At 41.2% G+C, this 22001-nt stretch overlaps 1 protein-coding gene across 1 annotated transcript; it reads right to left on the reverse strand.

The window, feature by feature from the left end:
* Positions 1-9993: 9993 nt before the first annotated feature.
* Positions 9994-10902, reverse strand: LOC113449441 (olfactory receptor 4E2-like). Its single transcript, XM_026720546.1, has one exon. It carries the CDS (start codon positions 10900-10902, stop codon positions 9994-9996), a length of 909 nt encoding a protein of 302 aa, XP_026576331.1.
* Between the last annotated feature and the right edge of the window lie 11099 nt (positions 10903-22001).

Here is a 22001-nt window from a genome sequence, read left to right on the forward strand (position 1 = left end):
GATTCACACATCACACCATTCCTTAAAATAAATGTAATTGTATGGTTAGAAAAGGCATTTTCTAAGATCCTTTAGAACAATCACCAGAGCAAATTAACTAGAGATGGTCTGAGTTGTAAAACAGTGCAAAATTCATTTAACAATTGTCTCACTTGTCAACAGAAAGTTTGGGCTCAATGAATCAATCAGAATAGAACTGGAAGGAACCTTGGAGGTCTTCTAGTCCAGCCCCCTGCTCAAGCAAGATGCCCTATATCATTTCAGACAAGTGACTGTCCAGTCTCTTCTTAAGAGCCTCCAGTGACGAAGCCCCTACAAACTTCTGGTGGCAAGCTGTTCCACTGGTTAATTGTCCTCATTGTTAGGAAGTTTCTCCTTAATTCCAGGTTGCTTCTCTTCTTGATTAGTTTCCATCCGTTGTTTCTTGTCCTGTCTTCTGGGCCTTTGGAAAATAAGTTGACCCCTTTTCCCTCAAATACTGGAATACTGCTAACATGTCCCCCCTACTCCTTCTTTTCTCTAAACCAGCCAAACCCAAATCCTGAAACCGTTATTCATATGTTTTAGCCTTTAACCTCATTCTAGTTGGTGTTCTTTGCACTCTCTTCAGCATGTTAACATCTGTTTTATAATGTGGTGACCAAGACTGATTCAGATTTAAATTGTTCTAAGAAAGAGAGTGGATTTACCTGATATTGTTAGAAAAAAGAAGATCACACTAGTTCTTCTCTGTCCATCTTATTTTCAGCTAGCTTGGGAGATGGCTTTTGTAAGCACCATCTGATCTTGGCTATTTCTCCTTTATAAAACCTCAGATACTCTGAAAGAAAGAGAAAAATTGCATTCCAGGTATCTTCAAACTCAAGGAGGAAAAAATGAAGATCTTGAGTGTTTGGAGATCCTAACTGTAATTAATACACCACGGAGCTTGAATCTTTAATTAATGATTCCTCAAGAGGATCAGAAGTTTGAAGCAAAGTTTGGTAAGAATTAATAGGCGAAATAAATTGGGCCAAAAGGCATGCTTCCTTAATGATGTTCAGAGATTCCCTGCAATAAATGAACACAGGTTAATTTGGAATTGACTTTTTCTGGAGTGAAGATCTAATTGATGATTTGATTGCATATGTAAAACTAAAACAGGGAGGAAGATAATAACCCCCTTGTTCTTTCTTAAAGTTTTGGTTTCTTCTCTGCCAAGAAGCATTGGGTCAACTGAGTCCATTCTGGAAGAAGAAAATAATAAACCAGTTCTGTGTTTGAACAACCATCTGTTGAAATGGTATAGGGTTTCCTGCTTGAGCCAAGGTCCCTTTCCTTTGTTATTCTATTATTCAAATATTTCTAATAAAATATTAGATCTTATGTAAATGCTCCAACATCGGAAGTTTTTAAAAAGAGATTGGATAATCATTTGTCTGAAATGGTATAGGGGAATGGACTAGAAGATCTCCAAGGTCCCTTCCAACTTTGTTATTCTATTCTATTTGCTTTGATTTGATACAATTCTATTTGATTCTATTGGATCTTATTCTATTCAATTCTCGTTTATTATTGTATCATGATTTATCATTTTTTGCTTGAATGTATATTAAGAGCTTATGCACAAGAGACAAAATTCCCTGTGTGTCCAATCACACTTGCCCAATAAAAAATATTCTGCTATTCTATTCTATTCTATTCTATTCTATTCTATTCTATTCTATCCTATCCTATTCCATTCTATTCTATTCTCTGTTGTCTATTCCAGGGGTTGGCAACTTTAAGCCTGGTGGACTTCAACTCCCAGAATTCCCCAACTGGCTGGGGAATTCTGGGAGTTGAAGTCCATTAGACTTAAAGTTGCCAGGGATGGAGACCCCTGGTCTATTTTATTCTATTCTCTCTTGCCTGTTCTACTCTACTCTATTCTACTCTACTCCAGAAATCAAGCTTGCAGTGAATACAGGTCCCAGAAATCTCAACCTTACATTGCCTCTCACTCAACTAACATTTAAGTCACAATCGTCAGCCCTGACAATCAGACATCCTTTGTCACATACCAAACTAGGTATTCTCTCTCAATCCACCATATTTCACAGGGTTGTTGATGTGGATAGTAATTGGAGGAGGGAGTAGAATTATATTTCCTTAAAGTCCTGGAAAAGCAGGGAGATATCAACCTTATTTTATAAATAAGATGCTGCAGATTGACCATAGTTCAAAATAAAGTTGGAAGGGACCTTGGAGGTCCTCTAGTCTAACCTCCTTCTCAAGCATAAGACCCTATACCATTTCTACTGATTAATTGTCATAACTGTCAAGAAATTTCTCCTTAGTTCTAGGTTCCTCCTCCCCTTGATTAGTTTACATCCATTGTTTCTTGTTCTGCCTGGTGCTTTGGAGAATAGGTTGACACCCCCTCCCTCTTCTTTGTGGCAGCCCCTCAAATATTGGAAAACTGCTCTCGTGCCCCCTCTAGTCCTTCTTTTCACTAGACTTAGACATACCCAATTGCAACCATTCTTTATGTTTTAACTTCCTGTCCCCTAATTGTCTTTGTTGCTCTTCTCTGCACTTTTTTTTCACTTAACTAAACCATGTTTCATTGTGTATGTTAGCCCCATATCATAGTCTAGCTCTGGAGAAAAAAATTCCATGTCTTCAACAAGGAGCTTTAATCCACAAATTGGAGGTACATTATAGAGTCTTGGAAAGAGCAACTGGAATCTCCAGCTTTCTTTGATTAATGAGTTCATTAAAGAAGAGTAACCAGCCTTAGAACTGATAATGAAGACTTGACAGTAATGCATAGCTTCTGCATTTTAGGATCCAACAACAACTGTAAGAACAATAAAAAAAAATATGTTACAAACTAGCACAGGATACAGCAGCCATGAAAAGCTTGAAAAATATATTTAAATGTCATGAGATGATAATAGAGGTAGTCCTCAACTTACAACCATTTGTTTAATGGTCGTTCAAAGTTATAATGACATTGGAAGAAGCAACTGATGATCAGTTTTCACACGGACAACATTGCAGCACCCCCATGGTCACGTAAACAAAATTTGGGTGCTTGGCAACTGGTATTAATTTGCAATCATTGCAGTATCCCAGGATCTTGTGACCACCATTTGTGACCTTTCCAAGTGGCTTCTGAGCAAAGTAAATGGGTGAAACCAGATTCATTGAATGACTATGTGTTGGAATTCATTGTTGGTATGTAGTTTTATGCAACAACTACAGTAGTATTAAGCCAGTAACTGGTAGTATTTGCAAGTTTGGATCGATGGTATATATTCGATGCTCTTATGTTCTAAGTAGAGTTTTATGTTTCCTATTACAATTATATAGTTGAGCAGTAAAGCACATGGTGACTGTTCTCTTTGGTTGCTCTGTGGTGATACATACACACACACATACACATACACACACACACACACACACACACACACACACAGAAAATTTCTAACACCACATGATTCAGTGATTTGCTTAATAACCATGGCAAAAAAGATCATAAATTAGATGTGACTCATTTATTTATTTTTATTTATTTTATTTATTTGGTTTGTCAATTGCTTACAAGATAATAGGTATAAGTAAAAACATAGTTATGAATACATGGATACATATAAGAAAAATAAAAGAAACAACAGGACAGGGACAGTAGGCACATTGGTGCGCTTATGCACGCCCCCTACAGACCTCTTAGGAAAGGGGTGAGGTTAATAGTAGACAGTGTAAGGTTAAAGTTTTTTGGGTTTTTATCAACCATCCTGCTCAGCAGCAGAACTTCTGATTCTCAATTGTGGTTGTAAGGTAAGGACTACCTTTAATTTCCAACAACCGGTCATTCAAATCATTGCATTCCAAAGCCTTCCTTCAATGGTTCTGATTCACAGACTGGTTAAATTTAACCTATGAACCATGCTGAGGTGAACCATACAGGAAGCAAAGTTCTGTCTTGATGCCAGATAGCTGCCTCATTTCCATGAAATTCAGAAATGTGATCAGTGGACATTTTCAAACAATGATAGTCAACTCCCTGCTGCTCATTAGACAATCTGGATTGGTTATAGGGAAAACCAGAGGTTTTTGTCTCCCGAGCTTTTGGATTCCTGCTGGAGCCCATCTTCTCTAGCAGTGTGTGTCATGTTCTGTGTGCAGTATTTATACATTGCCTGTTGTTTGTGGTTTTTTAGATTTTGATTGGGGTATGTAAGGAAGCATAGCTGTTTGTAAGTGGATGCCTCACATGCTGCGAACGATTCTCAAAGCTGGACTGTTTGAAGCACTAGCTACCCACATCTCTCACGAATGATGGTGAATATACATGTCCCAGAATAATGTTGCAGGATCCAGTCTGGTTTGGGGGACCAGAAAGTTTTCTCTCCCAGTTTCTAGCCTGATGCTTTACCCACTAGACTAAGGGTCCCAACCTGTGGGCCAAGGCCCACTACCAGGCCATGGCCTATTTGCCAGTGGACCACATGAGGGGCCAGCTGGTGTGCACACGTGCATACATGCCAGTGGTTATGTGGGTGTGGCTTGATGGGTATGGCAGGGGAAGGATACGGTAAAATCTCCATTCCCTCCCCACACCACTAACCTGCTTTCCAGCTCTGTTCTCCTGTGCAGGGCAACAAAAGAAGACCCAGCCAATCAGCTGGGACTCAGGAGGCAGAGAACAGATGAGGGGCAGGCCAGTCAGAGGTTGTATTGGCTGTTTCTCCAAACTACTCAAGATTTCTGCTACTAGTTTTCCAGAACTGGTCAGAACCTACTGAATACCACCTCTGATACATGCGACATTCCTACTTGCGTGAGTATTGCAGGCACTCAGGGCCTCACTCACTCAAATATCGCTGCCATTTTCAACCCACTTGCATGAGTGCCGCAGGCGCAAGGGGCCTCAGTCGGGTGGGCATCATGGATGCTCTCGGCCCCACTCACCCGATCAATGGGTGCTTGTGTGCAAACATGTGCACATGTGTCCATTTAGGATGACCCAAAGCACAGCACAGAGATAACCCAGGCAGTTCAAATCACCCCTTTATTGCTCCAAATTTTCCCAAACATTCCCACATTTCTGGCAAGTCCCAGTGCAAAATGATAACACACACACACACACACACACACACACACACACACACACACAAAAACACACCTCAAGCAGCCTCTGGCTGCAAATAGTCCAGGCCAATGCTGTGAATACCACGGCTACAAAGCAAGAAATCCAGCAAGGCAAGTTGAAGACTCCAGGAAGCAAAGGAGCATGGCAAGAAATCCAGAAATCCAGAAACAATGCAAGGAATTGAGGAAAGTTCAAACATCGGCACTCAACACTCCAACTATTCAGCATTTGTTCCTGACAAATGCCCCTCCCCACAGCATCTCCTTAAATCTCAGTACCCAGGTATGTCTTGTGAAGAGGGATGGGGCGCTCTCCTCCTGAGTAGCCAGCTCAGCCTGCACTTTTCTCACCTTCTCTCTACCCTCTGTGCTCAAGGATCAGGAGAGGGTGGTCCTTGTCATCACCTGGGCATCCTGCTCCCCTTCCTCCCTGCCTTCAAGCTGTCCCAATCCTGAAAGGCTCCGGCTTGATCGGCCCTGCTCCTCCCCGTTTTCCTCCAAAACCAACGAAGCGGCCCCCTCAATCTCTGTCAGCTCCAGTTCCAGCTCATCTTCCCCCACAGATTCAGGTTCACAGATCCACTCCTCCCACAAAACTATCCCCTCTTTCCCCCCACCTCCCATCTCCAGGCTGCCAACCCAAAAAGGTTGGGGAACTCTGCACTAGACCAAACTAGCTATCCAGTGCATTATCATTCTTCGAGAGAGGAGTAACTGGGGGCCTTTTGTGTCACTGATCTGCACCAAAAACCAGAAAGCAAAGGCTAGATCACATGAGAAGACATTGTCCAGTTCACACATTCTGCTGAACCAGACAGTGAAAGAGGGAGAAGGAGAAGTGCATTAGGTTTTGTAACCCTCAGTAAAGATTTTGTGGCTTATACAACCTTTTCCCTTTTCTTTCAAGGCTTTATCTGTTTGCCCTGGTGAGCTATTTGCCATCTGATAACACTAAAAGATGGCTTGGTTCTATTTTTCACTGCATCATTCCTTCAATGTTACTCAACTCAGGTCCCTTATCATTTTCATCCAGAACTTATTAACACCTTATTTTGAAAAGAAAGCAGGATGGGGAAAAAAATTGAGCAGGTCTTTACAAGCCACAATCTCCTCTTCCATGAGTTTAATTCGCAACTCAGGTAATCCTCATTTAGCAATTGTAATTGAGACCTTCGACTCTTTAACAAAGCACTAAGTGAAACTACAACCGAGCATATGATTTTGCTTCAGCTTCCCTTTGTTTTATAGACCTGCGATATTTGCAAATGCGAGGATTGGCCACAAAGTTACTTTTATATCATGCACCTAACTGTGAATGGTAACTAAGTGAGGCAGTCACTAAATGAGGACCAGCTGTTTTTTAAATTTGAGAGTGTCTTTTGTAGTTCCCAAGGTGCCCACAAAAGCTGCTTCAGTTCATTCTAGTCCATATTTCAAACAGCTTTATGCTGATCCTTCATGTCCAGGAGAATAACTAGTTTTTTTTCCTGCTTATAGCATCCTAGAATCAAAGCATATTAAACTTTACTTGGCTTTCTGATCCCTTTGGGGAAATGTGATTTTAGTTGACCAACTAAGCCTTCAACATTTATTAGTACAGTAATTGCTTAGGAAACTGGTACAAAATTGCTGTTTACTGCCAATCAGTATCATCAAAATAAGAAAGAGGGAGGGAGGGAGGGAGAGAGAAGGAGAGAAGGAAAGAGGGAGGGAGGGAGGGAAAGAGAGAGAGAGAGCACAAAGAGACCAATACATTCTGTCTGCTATCCAGGATGTCAATGAAAGTTAGAATACTGATAGAATATAATATTTGTAGCTCAGGGTTAAACTATGGAGTCCTTGGTGCACTCTGAGCTTGGTTGTTTTCTTGCAGATGTTTCATGACCCAACAAGGTAACATCATCAGTACCAGAAGGGAGTGGAATTTGGGGAGAGGAGGAAGAGGGCTGTGAGGTCTTTCATGCTCTCTGAACTCTGTTGTTTTCTTGAAGACATTTCATGACACATCTAGGTAACATCATCTCTAACTTACACCATAGAAGCTTAAAGCATTTGTTATATTGTACAGTATGAAAGTCATCAACAGTTGTTGGATTCTGGTGGGATTACATGTCAAACAAACAAACCTAATTTTAAACAGCAACTGGCCGGATTACAAATAATCATACTGTAAATATATAAATTAATATCATAAACAAATATATATATATACAATGGATATATTAAAATACAACTTTTGGGCCTCAGCTGCTAAAAGCCAATAAGGTGGCATTTTGCCCAGTGGTTAAAACTGAAGATTGAAGTATTCAGCACCGAAAGTCAGGGGTGGGATTCAAATTTTTTAACAACCAGTTCTGTGGGTATGGCTTAGCTGGTGGACATGGCTTGGTGATCATGTGATTGGCTGGGCATAGCCATCTCAGCATCACTCACATTGAGGCACGCATCTCCTCACCTGGCCTCTCATGACTGTGGGGATGCTGCAACAGTGGTAAGCGTGAAAAATGGTCATAAGTCACTTTTTTCAGTGCCATTCTAACTTTGAATAGTCACTCCACACAAGCAAAGTACCAGCAAAGGAGGGAAAAATAACTCCAGAGAAGTTTCTGAGACAGCAAGTCTAGTCCTGCCAAGAATGTAATAAGGATTAACGGGGAGGCAGTTTCAGTAAGCAACACCAGAATGTTTCCTTCCTGCCTTCCTTACAGGATTAGGCCAGTAATTTCTTCTAGCAACCAGTTCTCCGAACTGTTTAGAATATTAACAAGTGAATAGGTGCAAACTGGTAGAATCCCACCCCTGCCCAAAGTCATTCATTTTCTTTGGTTGGCAAAAAAAACAAAATATGTCCTTCTTTCAGGAATCTCTTAGGTCTCTTATCTCTGTTCTTCCTCTCTCTCGTGTCTATGGAGAGACAGTTCCAATCCACTTCAAGGCAACATAAGGTGCTAATTTAAAGCTTTTGCCACTGTTTGCACAATAGTCTTTTGTCAGTTAGCTTGTTCATCTCACAAAGGGATGAAACATTGAATTGTTATAGCACCTTACAGATTCATGAAATCCTAGCAGCCTTCTCAGGTCTTCAAATATGGAAGAATGGGCTTCTTGTACTACTACGACATCTCCTCTGTTTGATAGATACAGATTAACAGAGTTGGAAGGGACCAATGTAGGTCATCTAGTCCAGTGGTCACCAACCAGTAAGCCAGGAATCACTGGTGGTCCATGAGAAAATTTTGGTGGCCCACAGAGAAACGTCACCCCCCCAAAGCACCCCCCAAGCAATTAATCCAGGCTGCGTGGGAACACAAGCCTTGCGTCGCTTGCATTGTGAACAACATGAGGTAGTAAGGGGAGGGGGGAAAGGGCGGAGAGACTAGCCCCACTCTCCCCATGCGCCTTGCCTGGCCACCGGGCTGCTTCTTTCTTCTTGTGCTTTTGGCTGCGTACAAGGAAAGCAGCAAAAGTCTTTCTTTCTCTCCCCCAAACTCTGCCTGCAAGGCATCCTGCTCCAAGAGGCTGCACCATTCTGGTGGAGCTTGGGGGAGAGAAAGAAAGATTTCTGCTGCTTTCCTTGCATGAAGCCAAAAGTCAGTCTCTCTCTTTCTCTCAGAATGGAGCTGGAGACGGTATCCTGCAATCCCAAATAAAGAATGATCGATTGGTAGAAAAACAGGGTGGGGAATTTTCCCGCAGACTTTCTTTGGGATTTTCCCAGGGTCTCTTCTACTTCTGCTTTTTCTGGAGGAATATCCCCCACCCCGGTTTCCTACCGATAGATCATTATTTGGGATCACAGGATACTCTCTCTCTCTCTCTCTCATTCTCTGTCTCTCTCTCCCCCCGAGAATGAAGTTGAAAAGCAGGTTAGGAATGTGGCTGCCTTGGAGGGGTGTGTGTGTGAGAGAGAAAGACCTGTGTGTGTGTGTGTGTGTGTGTGTGTGTGTGTATGTGTGTGTGTGTGTGTGTGTGTGTGTGTGTGTGTGAGAGAGAGAGAGAGAGAGAGAACATCACCACCAGCCCTCCAAGGTTAGATCGGATCTCTCACTCTCTTCCTTTCTCCCACCATTACTCAAAATTCATATTAGTGGTCCGCAGGATTTAAAATTATGAGTTTAGTGGTCTCTGAGGTCCAAAACATTGGTGACCCCTGATCTAATCCAACTCCCCCACCCAAGCAGGAGACCCCACACCATTTCTGACAAATGGCAGTCAAATTCTTCTTGAAAGCCTCCAATGATGAAGCTCCCACAAATTCTGAAGGCAAGCTTTTCCATTGGTTGATTGTTTTCCCTGCCAGAAAATTTCTCCTTATTTCTAGGTTGAATCTCTTCTTAATCAGTTTCCATCCATTATTTCTCCTCTGGCCTTCAGGTGCTTTGGAAAATAGCTTGACCCCTCCTCTCTGTGGCAGCCCCTCAAATATTGGAAGACTGTTATCATGTCTCCCCTGATCGTTCTCTTCACTAGACTAGCCATGCCTAGTTCCTGCAACCATTCATCATATGTTTTAGTCTCCAGTCCCCTAATCATCTTTTTTGCTCTTCTCTGTACTTTTTCTAGAGTCTCAACATCTTTTTTATAGTGTGGTGACCAAAACTGGATGCAGTATTCCAGGTGTGGTCTTTACTAAGGCTTTATAGAGTAGTATTAATACTTCACTTGATCTTGATTGTATCCTTCTGTTAATGCAGTTTAGGGCTGCATTGGCTTCTTTGGCTGCTGCTGCACACTGCTAGCTCATATTTAAAGATCAGTCTCATGGAAAGGTTGATCATTATCAACCTTTCCATGGAATTCTCTCCTTCCGTATACTGACTTATTTTTTTCTACACAAAGATGGCCAATTCATCACCTTGCCAAGAAGAGCTTTCTCTAGTTCCAGAGTTTCTTAATGGAGTTCTTTACCTCTTTGTTCCTCAGAGTGTAGATGACAGGGTTGAGGAATGGGGTCACCATGGTATAGAGGACAGCAGCCAGCTTGTCTGTTGAGAAGCTGGAAGCAGGGCGGGTGTAGATGAAAATACAGTGTCCCAGGAAGAGGATCACCACAAGTAGGTGGGCAGCACAGGTAGAGAAGGCTTTGTGACGATCCTCGGCTGCTTGCCCTCTCAGCGAGATAAGGATAATGGCATAGGAAGTTACCAAGATCATGAAGCAAACTAGGGACATCAAACCACTGCTGGATATGATGAGAATGCTGATGAAGTAGGTGTCCATGCAAGCCAACTTCATGAGTGGGGGGATATCACAGAAAAAACTGTCTATGATATTAGGGCCACAATAAGAAAGATGGGTGGTGAGGAACGTCTGGATCAGAGAGTGAATAGTTGCCCCAACCCACAAGGCTCCAAGCAAACCAACACAGATCTTCATGTTCATCAGGTTCAAATACTGAAAGGGGAAGCAGATGGCAACACAACGGTCATAGCCCATAATGGTCAGGAGGAAGATCTCCGCTGAAGCACACAGGTGAAGGAAGAAAAGCTGGGTGATGCAACCCTCAAAAGAGATGACCTTCTGGTGGAAGAAGCAGTCGAAAAGCATCTTGGGCATTGTGACTGAGGAATGGCAGATGTCAATGAAGGAGAGGTTCCCCAAGAAGAAGTACATGGGAGTGTGGAGGCAGCGGTCCCGAGCCACCGTCACTATAATTAGGAGGTTGCCTGCTAGGATAAGTAAGTAGAGGATGGAGAAAATAACTGATAAAACCAGCTCCAGGTTCCGGTTATGGGTCAGTCCCAAGAACACAAAATAGGTCACTGTCTGGTTGAGGCCTTCCATTGCAATGGGGAGAAAGAGGTCCATTCAACCTAAAAAGAAAAAAATATGATAATTGTCTTCAACCATCTCAACTTATCAGATCAGATTAACACTATTGGCCCATATTTAATTGCTTGTCCACTAAGACTCCAAGATCCCTTTCATAGTTACTGCTACTATTCATGGGGACAACACCATATACATCCCAGGATTTCAGACATTTAGATCAGAGAGAATTGAAGAGACATCAGGTAAAACAAAAGGTGGAGGATTATGTTTATACATCTAGTCTCAGGATATAACTATAATATATAAGTTTTGTGATGAAAACTTAGAGTCCTTACACATCAACTGCAAGCCATTTTACTCTCCACGTGAGTTCTCCTCATTTCTCCTAATAGCTGTGTATGTTCCTCCACAAGCCTGTGTAAATAAGGCATTATGAACTCTTGCTGATCAAATTATGGAGGCTGAAGCCAAACACCCAGGTTCCCTTCCCATCATTTTAGGAGATTTCAATCAAGCAAATTTAAGGAAAGAGCTCCCAAAATATTTCCAGCATGTAAATTGCCCCATCAGAGTCAAAAATACTTTAGACCACTGCTACACAACAGTAAAAGATGCTTATAGGTCTTTATCACGAGCAGTTGTGGGACACTGTGACCACTGCATGATTCACCAAGCTGAAACTCCAGGCCTGCCTTGATTGCACTGATTGGAATGTTTTTGAAGATGCCTCTGCAGACCTAGATGAGCTCACTGATAGGGTAACATCATATGTTAGCTTCTGCAAAGACTTATGTGTATCGACAAGGAACCTGCAAATATATAGTAACAATAAACCTTGGTTCACAGCTAAACTTAAGCAGCTACGTCATCCCAAAGAGAAAGCCTACAGAAAAGGTGACAAAATGCTATACAATCAGGCCAGAAACATATTAACACGAGAGATCAGAGCAGCAAAAAGAGGGCTACTCTGAAAAGTTAAAGGATCAATTCTCAACAAATGAACCAGCAAACATGTGGAAAACTCTTAAAAACATCATTCGCTTCAGCAAACCTCCTTCCCACGCAGAAGGAAATGAATAACCAGCTGATGACCTGAATGTGTTTTACTGTAGGTTTGAAAAGAAACTACAGCCACTTATCTCCACAACCCACATCTCAAACATACCAACAACAGCCAAGCCTCCTACAACTGGTCCCAATCCATTGGGCTCACAACCTCTGGTGATCACAGAAAAAGAAGTGCAAGATCTATTACACAGACAGAAGCCAGGAAAAGCACCAGGGCCAGACAAGATAACACCTTCTTGTTTAAAAGTCTGTGCTGACCAATTGGCCCCCATCTTCACCCGAATCTTCAATAGATACTAGAGATGTGCTATGTTCTTTCCTGATTCTAACATTCGACCATCATCCCAGTGCCAAAGAATCCCTCCATCAAGGAACTGAATGACTACAGACCAGTTGCTCTAACATCTGTAGTTATAAAAATCTTTGAAAGGCTTGTGCTGTCCCACATGAAAACCATCATGGATCCACTGTTAGATCCCATGCAGTTTGCATACCAAGCAAATAGATCCACAGATGATGCTGTTAACATAGCTCTGCATTACATCCTACACCTTCTTGAATCTCCAAATACCTACACAAGGGTCCTCTTTGTAGACTTCAGTTCAGCATTCAATATCATCATTCCAGACACTTTTCTAAGTAAATTAAACCAACTAGCAGAACCTGAACACACTTGTAAGTGGATCATAAGCTTCCTAACAGATAGGAAGCAGCAGGTGAAGCTAGGCTGAATCACATCCCATACCTGTACAATCAGCACAGGGGCCCACCAAGGCTGTGTGCTATCTATTCTCCCTATATACCAATGATTGCATCTCAAATGATCCATTTGTTAAAATACTGAAGTTTGCTGATGACACAACAATGATTGGTCTCATTTGAGACAACAATGAATCTGCATACAGACAGGAGGTTATACAACTTGCCTCATGGTGTAACTGGAACAATCTGGAACTGAACACACTCAAAACCATAGAAATGATGGTAGACTTTAGAAGAAACCCTCCCATACTACCACCTCTTACAATACTAGACAACACAGTATCAATAGTAGAGACCTTCAAATTTCTAGGTTCTACTATATCACATGAGCTAAAATGGACACCTAACATCAAAAACTTCATCAAAAAAGCACAACAAAGAATGTTCTTTCTGCGCCAACTCAGAAAGCTCAAACTGTCCAAGGAGCTGCTGATACAGTTCTACAGAGGAATTATTGAGTCTATCATCTGCACCTCTATAACTGTCTGGTTTGGTTCTGCAACCCAACAGGACAGACACAGACTTCAGAGGATAATTAGGTCTGCAGAAAAAACAATTACTACCCACCTGCTTTCAACTGAGGACCTGTGTACTGCACGAGTCAAAAAGAGGTCTGTGAAACTATTTACAGACCCCTCACATCCAGGACATAAACTGTTTCAACTCCTTCCCTCAAAACAATGCTATAGAGCACTGCACATCAGAACAACTAGACACAAGAACAGTGTTTTCCTGAAAGCCATCACTCTGCTAAACAAATAAATCCCTCAACACTGTTCAACTATTTACAAAGTGTACACTACTATTACTGTTAATCTTCTCACCATTCTTTATCACCCATCTGCTCCCACTTGACTGTTTCCTAGTATGATTTGATTGTTGATTGTACCCTATGACTATCATTAAGTGTTGTATGTTATGATTCTTGATTCTTAACAAATGTACCTTTTCTTTATGTATACCGAGAGTATTTTCACCAAGACAAATTCCTTGTGTGTCCAATCACACTTGGCCAATAAAGAATTCTATTCCTATTCTATTCTATTTTATTCTATTAAGCCTGGTTTCACCCAGTTTATATGTATTCTGTGTTTCCCTGAAAATAAGACCCTATCTTATATTTTTTGCCACCAAAAAAGGCACCAGGTCTTATTTTCAGGGAATGTCATCCACTGACTAACCTCACTTGCATTCGTTACCCCTGGCCTCCTTTTCACCCTCAGAGGCCTTCAGGAGCTTCTTTTTCTGTGACCAGCAAGGCTTTCCTAAATGCCTCTGCAGCTGATAATAGCTCCAGATTGATCTACAGAGGCCTTCAGGAAAACCTTGCCAGCCTTCCCTGCTCCAGAAGAAATGCAGGTGATGGGGTGTGTGAAGCCTAGCTTCAACTGTCCAAAGATAAGTAGTAGGGCAGCTTCCTCCCCCATCCCCACCTAGCTTATTTTTTACCTGTGCACTCTGGAGTGAGTAGGATCTTAATTAGGGCTTATTTTGGTGGGCAAGGCTTTTATTGGGCACACATGTAAAAATCAAGCTAAGACTTACTTTCAGGGTAAATCGTATTTTTTGGAACACAGGGTACTTTTGGTTTTTCTTGCCTAAATTTAAGACTTTACTTTTCTCTACATTGAATTTCATTTTATTAAATAGTTAGAGACAACATTTGTACCCAGACACATTATCTTCATATAAACACTTCCTCTCTTGGTAACATATTAACACAACCCACTTCCTTCCTTCAGCAATGAACAGAGAATATATGTCAGAAGCAGAAAAAGATGTTATTGCCTTTATTGAAGATAAGGAAGGATTTACTGAAATATAGTACAACCAGATTTGTTTCATTGATCTTCCCTTCTTTCCAGCTGTTTGTCCTCTGTCTATAACATCTATTCATTCAGTGCTTCATGCCTACAACTAAAGTCGTGCAAGGGATTTAAAAAAAACCTACCCAGAACTTAGAACTAAGGAGAAATTTCTTGACAGCAAGAACAATCAACCCATGGAACAGCTTACCTCCAGAAGCTTGGGTGTTCCATCCCTGGAAGCTTTGTCTGAAATGATATAGGGTTTTTTGTCCAAGAAGGGGGTTTCACTAGAAGTTTTCATCATCTCTTCCAAATATGTTTCTATTCTATTTTCTATAAATATCCTTTCTGCAGCTAGCCTCATTATTTCAAAACAATACCTATGTACAAGCTGGATTATTAAGATGTTTAATATTAATATGTAATTGAAATCAAGTCTCTGCCTTCTCAAGATTGCCCATTGAGGTCACAACTTCAGGCTATCCCATCAGTATATTGATTCCTGCCTCAAGCTTAGAATTGTTTAAATTTCTCTCATTTTTATTGTCTCTGCTGGCTGTTGCTATCTAATGGATTAATTGATTTTCAGTACTCCAACACTGTAAAAAAGGTTATTTAATACACACACCAAAGCTGAATTTAAATGTTTAACTCCATTTCATATTCAGCAATAGTTTACAGCCCTAGGTTTGTTTTTTTGTTTTTTTGACATTATTTCCCACCCTTATTTCTGAAGCTGAAGGGCACATTTAGAAAAATAATGCTGCATTTGTTTGTTTGTTTGTTTGATTAGAAAATCAGAATCACTCACTTAGTGATTCTGGAAGGGGAAAAAAATCAGATTAGCAATATTTACATCTTATCCCTCAAAACACTCTGGAATTTCTTAGGCTGAATAGGATAGGATATGATAAGATAGGTTAAGGTAGGGTAGGGTAGGGTAGGGTAGAATGGGATGGGACGGGAGGGGAGGGGAGGAGAAGAGAAGAGAAGAGAAGAGAAGAGAAGAGAAGAGAAGAGAAGAGAAGAGAAGAGAAGAGAAGAGAAGAGTTGGAAGGGACCTTGGGGGTGTTCTAGTCCCATATACCATTTCAGACAAATGGTTATCCAGTCTCTTCTTAAAAACCTCCAGTGATGGAGCATTCCCAACTTCTAGAGGCAAGTCATTCCACTGGTTAATTATTCTAACAGCCAGGAAATTTCTCTTTAGTTCTAGGTTGCTTCTCTCCTTGATTAGCTTCCACCTATTGCTTCTTTTCTTGCCTTTAGGTGCCTTGGAGAACAACTTGACTTCTTCTTTGGGGCAGCCCCTGAGATATTGGAAGGTCATCCCTAGTCCTTTTCATCAGACTAGACATATCCAGTTCCAGCAACTGTTCTTTATATGTTTTAGCCTCCAGTCCCCTAATCATCTTTGCTCTTCTCTGCACTCTTTCTAGAGTCTCAACATCTTTTTTACATTGACCAAAGTTGGATGCGAAGAAGTGTAGCCATACCAAGGCATTATAAAGTGGTATTAACACTTCACATGATCTTAATTCCATCCCTTTGCTAATGCAGCTTAGAATTGTATTAGCTTTTTTGGAAGCTGTAGCACATGGCTGGCTCATATTTAAGTGATTGTCCACTATACATATAAATATACATATACATATGCATTCTAGACTTGTTCATATATTGATATTATGCTGATGAGAAAGGAATCCCTTAAGACCAGCTAAAAACAAGCAACTTTAGACTGACTAAACACAAAAGTTTCAGTTTAAAATAGTTTCCTGTGTTTTGTTTTATTTTAATTGAGCTTTCCATAATCTGTAGATCTGCTGGACAAGTCCTAAAATTCTGAGCTAATTCTGGGAATTGTAGTCCCAATATCCTCTAACCCCCACTCCTTTAACCTCAAACTAACCACGATTCACCTCACCCAATTCCTAAGAAATCTGTAAGGGGCGTTCATAAGTGCACCATCGTGCCTACCGTCCCTGTCCTATTGTCCCCATTTATTTGTACCTATTTCCTATATTCTTACTCATATTTATACTTATATCTATTACCTTGTAATCAAGTTAAATAAATAAATAATAGATAAATAAATAAAAATATTTTAGGCACTTGACTGCAGGAAACTTAGCCTGTTTTCCCACTCTTTTAAACGTTTTACTTATCCTTACAGCTACCTTTCAAAATATATACAAGCAAATACTCACAGTTTTGCTGAGGATCAGTTCACCAGCATCAAAGATTCAAAGAATTTCTTTCTTTCTTTTTTTTAGAATTTCAATCAATCAATTAATCAATCAGAACAGAGCTGGAAGGGACCTTGGAGGTCTTCTAGTCCGACCCCCTGATCAAGCAGGAGACCCTATAACCATCTCAGATAAGTGATTAACCAGTCTCTTCGGGTTAGCCACCTTGATAGACAAACTAAAAAAAAAAAACCAGTTGCCACCTTCCCTTTGCTAAGTGGTCGCTTTTTGGAAATCTGTCTAACCTTAACCTTCACTCTTATGTAGACTTTCTTGAAAGAAAAAGCTGGACATGACATTTTTTTCCAGCATGGAAAAGATAAAAGGGGGATCTCTGTCCCAAGGGAGATTAGAGATCCTAATCCTAATTAAACCACCATGGGCTTAATTAATGCTTTCTCACAAGTGCCAAAAGCTTGAGACCAACTCTGGTAATTATTAATAGGAAATATATTTTGTCTCAGTAGATAAACTTCTAATGGTCATATCATTTTCTCTGAAGTGAAGTTCTAGTTAATATTCTGGCTCCAGACAAAAATGCAAAGAAAGAGAAAGAAATCTCCCTCTACCTGTTTGAAGTTTTCATTCCTTGTTTCCTTTTGGGAAGAATTTGTTCAACCAAACTGTATCTTTATTTTCTTTTAATTACAAACTTCCCAATACTCATATTACCCAAACAAGGCAATAGACTTCTTTTTTCTAAACTGGAGCCAACAAAATAACATTTTGGTGTTGGGTGGGAGGTGTTTATCACTGCACAAAATGGAATGGTAGATGTAGAATCAACTCCTGCCTAGTCCTGATGATGTTATCTAGTTCGGTAATGAAATGTCTGCAAGAAAACACTCAATCTCAGTGTGCACTAAGAATCCTGCATTTCAACCCTGAGCTACATATATTCTCTTTTCTTGATACCTCTGCCTTCGTTAAGCAGAATAAGTGACCCATCTCTGGAATGGGCAAAGCATGAAAGGTAGGAAAGGAAAAAAACCTGTTTTTAGGAAATTGTTTTTCTGGCTGGACAATTCTGGAGTTGAAGTCCACGCATTTTCAAGCAGTCATGGTTGAGAAACACTGCTCTAGAGGAAGGGAGGAAGAGGAGGAAGGAAGGAGGAGGTGGAGGAGGAGGAGGAAGAGGAGAGGAAGATGCAAATACAGATACTCTAGTCCTCAATTTATGACCACATTCAAGCCCAAGATTTCTATTGTTAAATGAGAAATTGGTTAAGTGGAAATTCTGGGAATTGAAGTCTACAAGTCTTAAAATTGCTAAGGTTGGAGACCCCTAGTTTAAGTGAATCACTGCAGTTGATAAGTTAGCAACCCTGTTGTTAAGAGAATCTGGTTTCCCCATTGACTTTGCTCATCAGAAGGTCACAAAAAGGGATCGATCACGTGACCTTGGGACACAGCAATGGTCATAAGTATGAACCAATTGCCAAGCATTTGAATGTTGAAAGCCAGATCGTAGGGATACTACAAAGGTTGTAACTGTGAAAAAAGGTCATAAGTCACTTTTTTCAACTTTTTTCAATGGTCACTAAATGAACTGCCATAAGTCAAGGAGTAACTGTAATCCACCTGTAAAATGCAAAACAAGGGTGAAAATCACCCAGGTGACTGTACCTGCTTTGCCTTTCCAAACCAACTTCCATTGGTTTATTTGTTTGCTCCTAAATCCAGCAATCCTGACATCGTAACTGACCAATTGACCAACCCCATTCAACGTGGAGTCCTCAGTGGAACTACATCTATATGGAGGGAAGCATGCAGTGGGGTACCCCAGGGCCAGAGGTGGTATTCAGCAGATTCTGACCAGTTCTGGAGAACCAATAGTGGAAATTTTGAGTAGCTCAGAGAACCAGAAAATACTACCTCTGACTGGCTCCGCCCTGATCTATTCTCTGTCTCTTGAGTCCCAACTGATCAGCTGGGTCTTCTTTTGTTGCCCTGCACAGGAGAATGGAGCTGGAAAGCAGGTTAGTGGGGTGGGGAGGGGATTGGGATTTTGCAGTAACCTTCCCCTGCCACGCCACCAAGCCATGCCCACCAAGCCACTCCCACAGAACCGGTAGTAAAAAAAAAAATTGAATCCCACCACTGTCCAGGGCTCTGTTTTAGGCCCAGTACTCTTCCACATCTTCATCAACAATTTGGATGAGGAGAAAGATGGGGAACTCATCAAATTTGCAGACTACATCAATCTAGAAGTAACAGCCAACACTGCAGAAGATAGGCTTAAGATCCAGAAGGATCTTGACAGACTTGAACATTGGGCACTAGCTAATAAAATGAAATTCAGTGGTAAAAAAGAGTAAGGTTCTACATTTAGGCAAGAAAAACAGAATGCACAGGTACAATATAAGTGGTACCTGTGAGACAGATCTTGGAATCCTAGTGGACATTCACTTAAATAGGAGCCAGCTGTGTGCAGCAGCTGCCAAAAAAGCCAACACAGTCCTAGGCTGCATAAACAGAGGGAGGGAATCAAGATCACAGGAAGTGTTAATATCACTTTATAATGCCCTGATAAAGCCACACATGGAATACAGCATCCAGTTTTGATTGCCACGATATAAAAAAGATACTGAGACTCTAGAAAGAGTGCAGAGAAGATCAAAAAAAATGATTAGGGGACTGGAGGCTAAAACATATGAAGAACGGTTGCTGGAATTGAATATCTACTTTGATGAAAAGGACTAGGAGTGACATGATAGCAGTGTTCCAATATCTCAGGGGCTGCCCCAAAGAAGAGGGAGTCAAACTATTCTTGAGGGCAGGAAATTAATCAAGGAAAGAAGCAACCAAGAACTAAGGAGAAATTTCCTGACAGTTAGAAAAATTAATCAGTGGAACAACTTGCCTCCAGAAGTTGTGAATTCTCCAATACTGGAAGTTTTTAAGAAGAGATTGGACAACCATTTGTCTGAAGTAGTGTAGGGTTTCCTGCCGAGGCAGGGGGTTGGACTAGTAGAGCTCCAAGGTCCCTTCCAACTCTGTTATTCTATTCTAACCTATGCAGTGGTAGGATTTAAAAAGTTTTACTGCCAGTTTTGTGGGTGTGGCTTGGTAAGTGTGGCAGGGGAAGGATACTGTAAAATCTCCATTCCCTCCCAACTCCTGAGGGAAGGTTACCACCAGTTCCCTGAACTACTCAAAATTTCTATTACCGGTTCTCCAGAACTGGTCAAAATCTGCTGCATACCACCTCTGATCCCATCCTATTCTCTGTTGTCCTATTCTGCTCTGCTCTGCTCTGTTCTGTTCTTTTCTATTCTATCCTATCCTATCCTATTCCATTCTCTGTTGCCCTGTCCTGTCCTATTCTATTTTATTTTGTTCTGTTCTCTGTTGCCCTGTCCTGTCCTATCCTATCCTATTCTGTTCTAATCCAGGGCCCATCCCTTGGTCAGCCCAGTTGAGTGCTGGAGGCTTGCCTTCCTTCTCAACTCCTCTTGCAACCCCTCCCCTCCCCGAATCAGAAGTCAAAGCTTTCATCCCGCCACTCACCCACTGCTGCCACCCCCAGCCCCCTCTGGCTCCTCTTTCAGCTCCTCCAGTATCTGAACACTGTGCAAGCCAGAAGGGGAGGGAGACAAATGGCAGAAGACAATGCAAAACAGGGAAGGAGAGATACAGGGATGGCCAGAAGGGAATTAGTGGGGGGAAGGGGAAACCCTCCTCCAAGAGAAATCAAAGGCACCTTAAGTTCACATCTCTGTTACATTCAGGCAATTTGTAGGCCTCCCTTGGTCAAATCCAAAGGAGCAAGGAAGGAAGAGGAAAGAAAAGAAAAAGAGACAGATGGTGAACCTCTTTGCAAAGTTCAGGCTTTTACAGAAAGTTGCAAGCATCCTTAAAAAACTCAGATGCTTCTTTCAGGTATTCCAGATGTTGAAGGTTGTGGGGTAGATATCTGCAAAGCAGGAGAAACCACCATCTTTCTTTCCCTCTTCTTCTGTTCTGGGCCTGAAGACCTGTTTGTTTTATTTTACTATTTTATTATATTATATTATTAGCTCGATACCTGTGCTTGGCTATGAAACCATGTGGTCGGGCTTAGTTTCTGGGGAGGAAAAGAAGGAAAAGAAAATTCTGCCTCTGCCTACTAGCATCCATCAGTATTCATCTGTCAGTGTGTGAGAGAGTTGAGAGCTGTTTGGAAACTGAAACAGTATTTGCTCTATGAGCAAGAAGGAGACAGCAAGGAGCCTAGGCATGGCTTAGCTCAGCTGTTCTGTACTCAAGCTGCTTGGTGCTATAAAACTAAAACTGAAACTCCTCTCCTCTGCTTGTGTTTTGCATTTGGAACACAGTATCAGAGGTGGTATTCAGCAGGTTCTGACCAATTCTGGAGAACCACTAGTGGAAATTTTGTGTAGTTCGGAAAACTGGCAAATACCACCTCTGACTGGAGATTTTACACTATCCTTCCCCTGCCATGCCCATCAAGCCATGCCCACAGAACCCATAGTAAAAAAAATTGAATCCCACCACTGGAACAGATGTCTTTTCAGGTGGGGAGGGGGAGTAGAATTCCTTAGCACCAGAGCATGTTGATAATAATATATACAAAATACTAATACTCTGATACTCATTTCAAAAAATCATTTCTTAGTGAGCACCTAAAAGCCAAGGCGAACATACGTGCCAAGTTTCAAGTTTGTAAGCTTTATGGTTCTGGAGATTTTCTGATGATGCGTGAGTGGTATTTCACTTTTATATATATAGATATACAGATACTTTATATTCTGCCCTTATTATTTTATAAATAGTACTGGGTAACAAATGTATCTAATGTTCCTTCTTTTTTTTTTTTTTTACAACAATCCTGTGAGGTGGGTTGGGCTGACAAGGTGATTGGCCCAAAATCACCCAGCTGGTTTTCATGCCTAAAGTGGGATTAGAACTTGTTGTCTTTTGGTTATTGGCCCTTTGTGCTTAAGGTGGGACTAGAACTCATTATTGTCTGGTGACTGGTCCTTCGTGTCTAAGGTGGGACTAGAACTCACCATCTTCTGGCGATTGGCCCAAAATCACCCAGGGAGGTTGTTAGGAATGATAGTCACCTAACAGTTGGGTTGGCAATATATAAACCAGGATAGTTATTTAATACTTTTGTATCTTTAAGAGAACGCTGTAATTGTGATTGGCTGAGGTTCCTCCAATAGCCATAAGATGGAGCCAGAAACCTGGTTTGTTCTCTCTTGCATTTTCCCTATTGCTT

Source organism: Pseudonaja textilis, chromosome Z, assembly GCF_049901715.1.
Source record: "Pseudonaja textilis isolate UNSWEBS1 chromosome Z, rPseTex1.2, whole genome shotgun sequence".
Lineage (NCBI taxonomy): Eukaryota > Metazoa > Chordata > Lepidosauria > Squamata > Elapidae > Pseudonaja > Pseudonaja textilis.

What these genes read in the sequence shown, in the direction of transcription:
- LOC113449441 (XM_026720546.1), bottom strand. Translation starts at nt 10,902, where the DNA reads ATGGAAGGCCTCAACCAGACAGTGACCTATTTTGTGTTCTTGGGACTG.